At 48.1% G+C, this 9792-nt stretch overlaps 1 protein-coding gene across 1 annotated transcript in view; it reads right to left on the bottom strand.

Annotated features, from left to right (window-relative positions):
• The window catches only part of RFX1 (regulatory factor X1), an 86767-nt gene that overhangs the window by 45277 nt on the left and 31698 nt on the right, over window positions 1-9792 (bottom strand). Inside the window, 3 exon segments of the mRNA XM_015419521.1 lie at window positions 282-377; window positions 4812-4907; window positions 6945-7037. Of these exon segments, the coding sequence (XP_015275007.1) occupies window positions 282-377; window positions 4812-4907; window positions 6945-7037 (285 nt within the window).

Here is a 9792-nt window from a genome sequence, read left to right on the forward strand (position 1 = left end):
TGGAGGGACTGTTCATTATATCCCTAGTCAGACCAGGGGAGGTGCAGATCTGAAGAGCCATTTCTGGACTGGGAAAGGTTACGGCTGTGTCAGTGGGCTGTTTCTGGGTGGGGGGTTTTGGCACCGCATTTGGGATTTAAGACAAGAATGGGTACAATGGGCTTTGGCGAGGATCTCTGCATTAGCTCGCTATCTCTGGAAATATTCGGCCTAGCGGACTCCTGACGTGATTCACCCGCCTGCAAGCGAGGGTCCTCCGGCAGAGCGACGGAGACACCCACCTCTTGAGTGACGTGAACCTGCTGAAGTCCTTGAACCGCGAGCTGTTGCACCGCGCCGGCTTTGGGGGTCGAGGGGGCCGTCTGCACGACGGATCTCTGTGGGACGAAACAAACCAGATTCCGTTAGAAGAAGAAGAGATTGAATTTATACCCCACCACCCTTCACTTGGAGTCTCAGAGCGGCTGACAAACTCCTTTCCCTTCCCCTCCCCACCACAGACCCCCTGTGAGGTAAAAGAAGAAGAAGAAGAAGAGATTGGATTTATACCCCGCCCTTCACTTGGGAGTCTCAGAGCGGCTTACAAACTCCTTTCCCTTCCCCTACCCACAACAGACACCCTGTGAGGTGGGTGGGGCTGAGAGAACTCAGACACAAACTGCTCTTTCAGGAACAGCTGTGCCAGAGCTTGCGACTGACCCAAGGTCACATCAGCAGCTGCAAGTGGAGGAGTGGGGGATCAAACCCGGTTCTCCCAGATTAGAGTCCGCACACTTAACCACTACACCAAACTGGCCTTTAGAGAGGAAAGGGGGTAGAATCTGCCGGGGGGGGGGCAAAAGGGCCCCTTGCCCCAAGGACACCTCTGGCCCGGCATGAAAAGGGGAGCAAGGAAACACAGGGCCAAACGTTGCATTCCGTTGTGTTTTTTAAGCCCTTTGTGATCTTCGTCGCAGTACTCTGGGGATCCCTGACCTTTCTGAGCTGGTGGGCACATCTGAAATTCTGACTGGGATGGGCGCAGCCTCAAAATGGCTCTAATAGTTCAGATTGCTTCCTAATGTTTCTATTAAGCTTACGCCAAGTCTGTTATCTCTATACTGAAAACATAGATTCGGAAGTGTGATGAGTAATGTATTGTGATTCTTTGAACATGTTATATAACGTTGTACATACTCAGGAACTATTTACAGGATGTGAATGTAATTGGAAGATTAATTGTTCACTGTTTGAAATGTTAGAACTGTTAAAAATTGTAAATAAATGTAAAAATTTTTTTAAAAAATGGCTGCCTCAGCTTACCGTTCATCACACCGCGAAGATTCTCGTGCCCCCACTCATACAAAAAAAAATTGGCTTGACATCCTCCTACAAATGAAATCCAGCCCCAGAACCCAGCGTATCTAAACTTAATCTACCTCTAACAAAATTACTTACACTCTGACTTATCCTTGCGTGATCATTAACTCACACAGTGCGTGGAAGCGGAATGCTCAGTGGCGCTATACAAGATCGCAGTTCGACTCCCTCCCATACAAGGGACCTCTCACTACATGGTTAAGTACAGTGATCTCGTTTTTATTTCCCATTGTAATTTTAAGTTTATCCCGTCTCCTTCACCAAGCTGACTGAACGGTTTCATATATATTTTGTGATATATATATATGTGTGTGTGTGTGTGTGATTCTATCACGAGCTGTGTTTGTTGAAAATATTTGAAATTTTTTGGTAAAAATATATTTTAAAAACACCTGCATAGCCAATCGGATACCCAGTGGCCAATCAGAAGCTTTGCTTGGCAAAGCCCTGCCTGGCCCCGCCCACTTTCTGAAAACACCTGACAGGTGCTAGGAGAGGTGTCAGCAGGTGCCTTGGCGTACACAGGCACCACGTCGGGGACCGCTGCTCTGGGCAGACCTGAGCAGGAGCAAGTGCCTAGAGATATGGAGGCCCAGGGAACAAATGGAAAAAAAGGTTAGGGACACTCGGGGGGGGGGGGGAACACCTATGACCGATTTCCCACAAGCAGCTGCGCCGCCCTCAGTCTTCCCTTTTCCCCAATCGTATGCGTCAATTTCCCACTACTTTCTGCGCAGCCACATTTTGACCCGCAGCATCCCCCAAATTATCCCGCGTCTTCTTGATCTCAAAAAACAAGGATCGAGAAGATGCGGGGGGGATCGGGGGATGCTGCGGGTCAAAATGTGGCCGCGCAGCAAGTAGTGGGGACGCATACAATCGGGGGAAAGGGAAGACTGAGGGTGGCGCAGCTGCTTGTGGGAAATCGGTCTATGTTTCTCTTTTGGAATGAGTGAAATGCTTCTTAAGACAAGGTGTTATTAACTTATAACACACAGCATTAAGATTTCATGTGAGACAGGCTACAAAAACAGATGATCATAACAGTTCCTAGGTATACTTGTAGACATATACATTTCCAGAGATATGCTGATTGTTTACATGTGAATAGTTCTGGCAATCAGTTGAGGTGATGTGGTATCTGTTTTCCCCGTGGCTTCAAAAATGTTCCCTCTAAGTGCCCCGATGGGAAATGAGTCAGTGAAAGCAAAACCTTGACTGGCCCACAGCCGCCAAGATCAAACTTTTAAAAACAGTGTTCCCTCTACGCTAAGTGAGTGTGAGCTAGCTCACAGTTTTTTACCCTCCAGCTCACCGATTTCTGTCTTAGTTCAGGAAGGACGGCTCCAGAGCAAACTAATTTATGCAGCGGCCAAATAGCTCGCTCACAACTTTAATGCCAGTAGCTCACAAAGGAGAATTTTTACTCACAAGACTCCACAGCTTAGAGGGAACATTGTTTAAAAATGCTTTGACTTAAAGGGATATTTATTTAATAGATTTCTTCACCGCTGTTCCTAAAAAAGCTCAAAGTCGTTCGCGCACGAGAAATGACTTGAAGGGATATTTATTTAATAGATTTCTTCACCGCTGTTCCTAAAAAAGCTCAAAGTCGTTTGCGCAAAACAAAGCTCAGATAACAACCGCATGAAAATTAACATTTAAAATCCCCAAATGGAAAGTCGCCAGGTCTGGGTTGGAAAATACCTGGAGACTTTGGGGGTAGAGCCAGGAGAGGGTGGGGTTTGGGGAGGGGAGGGGCCTCAGCATGGTCCAATGCCGTAGAGTCCACCCTTCAAAGCAGCCATCTTCTCCAGGGGAGCTGTTCTCTGTCAGCAGGAGATCAAGTGTAAAAGCAGGAGATCTCCAGGCCCCACCTGGAGGCTGGCAACCATGCCCAAACATGTGTTGCATGTTGAGTGCCCTCGAGTCGCTGCCAACGTATGGCAACCCTGTGAATTAATGTCCTCCAAAATGTCCTGTCCTTAACAGCGTTGCTCAGGTCTTGCGAAAGGTTTGCCGGCTCCGAGTTGAGAAATACCTGGAGATTTGGGGGGTGGAGCCTGAGTGGGGTGGGGTTTCGGGAGGGGAGGGACTTCAGTGGTTATAATGCCATAGAGTCCACCGTCCAGAGCAGCCATTTCCTCCAGGTGAACTGGTCTCTATCAACTGGAGGTCAGTAGTAATTCCAGGAAATCTCCAGCTACCCCCTGGAGGTTGGCAATTCAGGAGGAGGACCAGAAGGCCTGCACAGGTTCATTTGGGGGAACTAAAAAGAGTCCAAGCTAATAGCATAAATAAAGTATAATAAATAGTGCAAAATGATGGCCTGTTTTTTGTTTTTTTAAATCACGAGAAATGACCATTTCACAAAGATCGCGAACACACAAATATTCGGCACGGGCATTCAAAATGTATTAAAAAGGAAAGCAATTAATTTTAAACACTGAGGCTGAGCCCCCTCCGTGCGCCTCAGCTGGAGAATATCTGGCTTCTGAAAGTCGGCAATGCAAAAAAGAATTACCGCTGTTCGGCAGTCGAAAAAGGGGTTTCGCAGGCACGCAAACGTGTTCTTACTTGGTGTGAAAAAGCAGAAGTAGATAAAAGAAAGAGATCAGCCTGGAGGGTTGTGGCGTGAAACCACAGCTCAGCAGGGTGTGAGAAAGAGAAACAGCTACGGGCTGGAGTGAAACAAATCCGACAGTGTGACACACCCTCTGCAGAACAAAGAAGTACTGGGGGGGGGTCCCCCAACGTGGTGCTTGTGGGCGCTGTGATACCCACTAACACCTTTCCTGGCCCCATTATATCCTATGGGCCATTGAAGTCAATGGTGAAAAACATAGGGTATATTCTGGGGGCTGGAGGGGAGAGGGTTTGAGGGAGAGGCTCTCCCCAAGATACCCACCAAGTTTCAAGAACGTTGAACCAGAGGGTCCAATTCTATGGGTCCCCAAACAGGTTGCCCCCTCCATTGTTCTCTATGGTGGGGTGGGGGAAGGGACTTCAACGGCCCATAGGATCTAATGGGGCCGAATTGCCACCAAAATTCGGCGGCAATTAGGCGGCAAGCCGATTCAGATCAGAGAATCTGAATCGGCCCGCAGCAGCCCGAAAGGGGAACCGAATGGGCCGTTTTCGGGGGTGCATTCTGTTCAGACGAACCGAATGCACATCCATAGTACCAAGTTCTGCCCGCAATAAGACTCACAAAAGCTCACACCCTGCCACAAATTTTGGTAGTCTTTAAGGTGCTACCGGACTCCTGGCTCTCTTCTGCAATGAGTTTAAAAATACAAGGGAATGCAATAACGTGATCTTGGAAACACCAAGCAAACAACAGTCTGAGAATCTGGCATGACCCCCTTGACGTGTTCCAGCTCTTGCCACCCTAAAACCCGGGCTGGGCAGTGACCCCCCCCCGAACTTTCCCGGAAGTAAACATACAATACCTCTTGAGCAACAGGCACTTGCTGGACTCCGTGGACCTGGAGCTGCTGCACTGGTCCTGGTTTGGCTGAAGAGCTGTTGTTCTGCACAGGAGAGCGCTGAAAGGCAAGCAGGGAGAGGTTACAGAGGAGCAAGGTGCAGCAGGCAGCTGCCTTGCAAATCCTTGCTCCCTCCCTCTTGGCCTGATATCGGGTCCCTCCCTCCCTTCGACAGTGCCTCAACACTTAAGAGAGGTTTACAAAACGATGCATGGGATAGAGAAGGCACAGAGAGGTACTTTTCTCACAATTCCAGAACTCGTGGGCACTCAAAGAAAATGATGAGCAGAGATCAAAGAAAGCCTCACTGCTGGACCTCCTGAGGGCACCTGATATTTTTGGCAACTGTGTGACAGAGTGTTGGCCTGATTGGCCTGATCCAACATTGGCTTCTCTTATGATCTTATGTTCTTAAAGCACTTCTTCATCAAACACATGGGACTCACTGCCACAGGTAGTGGCTAAAAGCATAGACAGCTTCCAGAGGAGATTGGATAAGCATAAGAAGCAGCGGTCCATCAGTGGCTGTTAGCCACAAGGTATAGATGGAACGCTCTGTCTGGGGCATTGATGCCCTGAATTCTTGATGCTGTGGGGGGCAACGGTGGAAAGCCTTCTCGAGTTTTGGCCCCACTGGAGGACCTCCTGATGGCCCCATGGTTTTGCCCACTGTGTGACACACAGTGTTGGACTGGAGGGGCCATTGGCCTTATCCAACATGGCTTCTCTTATGTTCTTATGTCTAGGGCAGTGATGCTCTGTCTTCTTGGTGCTTGGGGGGCAACACTAGGAGGGCTTCTGCAGTTCTGGACAGGATGGGCCACTGGCCTGGCAACCCTACTGATCCAACACGGCTTCTCTTATGTTCTTTGTTCTTGGTGTCTGGGGGGCAAGAGTGGGAGGGCTTCTGGCCCTGCTGGTGGACCTCCTGATAGCCTCTGGGTTTCAGCCACTGTGTGACACGGAGTGTTGAATTGGATGGGCCATTGTCCTGATACAGCATGGCCTCTCTTCCCCCCCAAGAACAGAGTATTTCAATACTTAGTTATGTAAATGGATCTGGCCCTAAAGTAAGAACAAAAGGTTTATCATCTCATACATTGATGGAATGTCAGAAGAAAAAGATGAGGAGGAGGAGGAGAGGAAGAAGAAGAAGAGGAGGAGGAGGAGGAGTTGATTTCTATACCCTGCTTTTCACTACCCGAAGAAGAGTTGGATTTGGATTTATACCCCGCCCCTCACTTGGAGTCTCAGAGCAACTTACAATCTCCTTCCCTTCCTCTCTGCACAACAAATACCTTGTGAGGTAGGTGGGGCTGAGAGAGCTCTGAGAGAACTGCGACTGACCCAAGAGCACCAGCTGGCTGCAAGTGGAGGAGTGGGGAATCAAACCCAGTTCTCCAGATTAGAGTCTGTCGCTCTTAACCACTACACCAAACTGGCTCTTGAGGGACAGAGCCTGCGGCAGCCAAACAGCTTGATAGTAATTTCTTCCTCTTGGGGCAGGGAGATCAAGGATTGACTCTCAAAGGGGAGGTTATAAATTATCAGGACATGAGGAAGACGCTTTCTCTTATCTTTCAGCTTTTAGCTGGGGAGGCACAAGCTATGAAGGACTTAACTTTTGCCGAGGAACTTGCATCGAGGGACAATGGGAAGAAGTCCAAACTTTGAGAACTAAAATAATGATGGAGTTTTAAATGATGCAACTTCAAGATTGATCAGGCTATCCTACAAACAACAGTCAGGATAAATAGGGAGTTTACAGGACTGCATGTTTTCACCTTTTCTTTGTACCCCTGCTCAGCCTGATGCTTGAAGACCAGGTGTGTACTCTTTTTATTTTTTGCCTGATACTTTCTTATACTTTGAATGCTCAGAGCCTGATCTCTGTATACACACCACGTCTATTCACTCTTGCTATCAAAAGAGCAATAAAGGGGAGGGGACAGCAATTCAGTGTGCCATCCCTAAAGCTGGGCAGGATGATGAATCAGTGTGAAGCACCAGAACACAGTTCTTGGGACTAATGGTTGGATGGAACATCTAAAGCATGCTTTCCTCAAAGCTGCTGCACCTGAACTTTTTGCCACCCACCTCAGGTGAAGAGTGGACTTGCTGCACGCCGTGGACAGCCAGGGTGACTGATCCTCCTTTACTAGCTTGCGAAGTACTCTGCACCACCAGCCGCTAGAACAGGATGACACAAGAGAAGCAAGCGTGGTTAATCACTATACGTCTTGCCAAACTGGGCCCAGATGGACAGGCTCGGATGAAACCTAAACTGGCTGATGGATTACAAAGAGTCCGCTCCCAAGCCACATGTTGCTTGTTCTTACCACAAAATGGATATGATACAAATCGTTTTTCATTAGCCACTCTTCATGTAAACATTAATGTCTGCCACAACTGCCTCCATGCAAGTCTGGCACCAGATAGCATGCAAGTTTAAGGCATTTCACTGGACCGTTTTGTAAATCACTCGGGCAGCTGTAAAACCATTTAGAGATCTTGCAAGCAAGCAATCAGATAACTAAAACTGCTGTGCTGGTGCGTGAAGTCAAGCTGAAATCCACAGACAATTCTCACGTATGGGCTTTGTAGAAATGAACAAGAGCCTCTCGGTGCTGGCCCCTTCTTACAGGACGGCCTGTCCGAGAAGGTCTGGAAGGTCCTGACTTTCCACAAACTATGCAACACTCAATCATCCAGGAGGCCCTTTTTTACACAGGTAATAGAGTTCAGAACAGTTCAGAAAGATCGCTTGGAACTGAGGACTATAACACGTGACCAGGTCATATCTTCCACTGCTTTTCTGCTATTTTTCTTACATGCCCAGGGAAATGCTGATTGCCACTTTGGGGTCAGGAAGCAATTGTTCTCCAGGCCAGTTTGGCCGGGGATCCTGGAGGGTTCCCCCCCACTCTGGGCATAGAACAAGGGTCATGGGGGGGTATTTGTAAATTTCCTGCATTGTGCAGGGGGTTGGACTAGATGACCCTGGAGGTCCCTTGCAACTCTGTGATTCTGTGAATCTAAGTATGATCCTGCTGTGTCAAGCCTCTTATTGGCATATAAATAAAGATACAGTGATCTAAATACAAAATCATGCAGAGTAAAATTAAAATTGCAAAGCAACATCAGAGAGTAACATCATAATAAAACCTAATTCGAAGTATCACTTATCAGGCCGTAGGACCGTGGCACTGCAAAGAAACTTTGCTACTATTTCAGTCATTTCTGTATCTGGATTATCGAGCAAGAAAAGGAGCTCAAAATCATCAGGGGTCTCTAAAAATTGGCCCAGTATGGGATATAGACGATCCCGACGGGACGCCAAATAGAGAGGGTGCTGGAGGAGGAATCCTTCTGTGTAATGTCTGCATTGTTCAATGTGCTGTGTTCAAAGGCTTACGCGTCGTCTCAGATTTCTGCTTGTTTTCAGATTTCTTCAGCCCAAACCCTATTGAAGTGCTCACTGGCTGTCCCATCCTGTTGACTATACTGACTCACTCCGTGTCTCACTAAGAAAGACGGACTACGAATAATGTGAATGAATGAATGAGTGAATATACTGAGTTGATTGTCAACTGTCAGGCCCTGAAACACTAACGAAAAGCCCATTCGTGAATCCTCTTTCAGAGGACGTTTCAGAGGGTAACGGTGTCGGTTTGCGGTAGAAGAACAAGATTTGAGAGTACGGCAGCACCTTGGAGACTGAAAAGATTTTCGAGAGTCAGAGCAATCTTCACCTGCCCTGACCTGGATAGGCCAGGTAAGCCCAATCTCATCAGAGCTTGGAAGCTAAGCAGGGCCGACCCTGGCAAGCATTTGGATGGGAGACCTCCAAGGAATACCAGGGACGGGAGGCAGAGGCAGGCACTAGCAAGCCACCTCTCTGAAGCATCTGAGCCCCCACTTGGGGTCGCCAGAAGTCAAACGTGACTTCCAGGCACACACACACGCGCAAAAAAAAAATCACCCCCCCTCCCCAGAAAGCTCTCTTTGGCTGCGATTACGCACACTAAATGATCCACTTTCAGTGCACTTTCCAACTGGATTCTACTGTTGTGAACTGGCAAAATCCAGTTTGAAAGTGTAGTGTGTGTGATCGCGGCCCTTGTCAGAAAGCTCTTGAAAGCTTATGCCCTGAAAATCCTGTTGGTCTCCAAGATGCCACCAGAACTTGGCTCTTCAGTGGAAGTTCCCCTAAGCTCTTGATCGCCAGCTCACCCTGTCTAATGCATCATAGAATCATAGCATGTTAAGAGTTGGAAGGGACCTTGCAGGTCATCTAGTCCAACCCCCTGCACTCTGCAGGAGCACAGCCGAAAGATAGCCCTACAACATACCCGAAAGCGGGTCGTCCAGCCTCCGCTTGGAAACGTCCAGCGAAGGAGCATCCACCACCTCCCGAGGCAGTCCGTTCCACTGCTCAACCACTCTGACAGTCAGGAAGTTTCTCCTGATATTTAGCCGGTGTCGACTCCCTGGTAATTTCCACCCGTTAGATCTACTCTTGCAATCCGGAGCAAGAGAGAATAGATCTGCTCCGTCTTCTACATGACAGCCCTTCAGATACTTGAAGACTGCAATCAAGTCCCCTCTAAGCCTTCTCATCTTTGATTGTCAACTGTCAGGAATATTTTAAAACTCAGTTTCACCTGCTTCAGGACACAGAGCCAGCAGGTAGACAAAAATAACAACAAAATCTATGGTTCTACAATTATATCCCATCACGATCATCAGTGCACAACTACGTGATTGAACCTTTTGAGAGCTTAGACAAAATATGTGTTTTTAAAGGACATGCCTTGTCTCCTTTACAATGCTGACAGCAGAGTCGGGACAAAACTGAGTGGAGGCTAAAGGGTTAACCCCATCCACCTATCCTGCACGGGCCTGAGGCATATTGAGGCAGATCCTTTCAGTTTACATTTTATGG

This window comes from Gekko japonicus, unplaced genomic scaffold, assembly GCF_001447785.1.
Source record: "Gekko japonicus isolate JY-2015 unplaced genomic scaffold, Gekko_japonicus_V1.1 scaffold872, whole genome shotgun sequence".
Classification (NCBI taxonomy): domain Eukaryota; kingdom Metazoa; phylum Chordata; class Lepidosauria; order Squamata; family Gekkonidae; genus Gekko; species Gekko japonicus.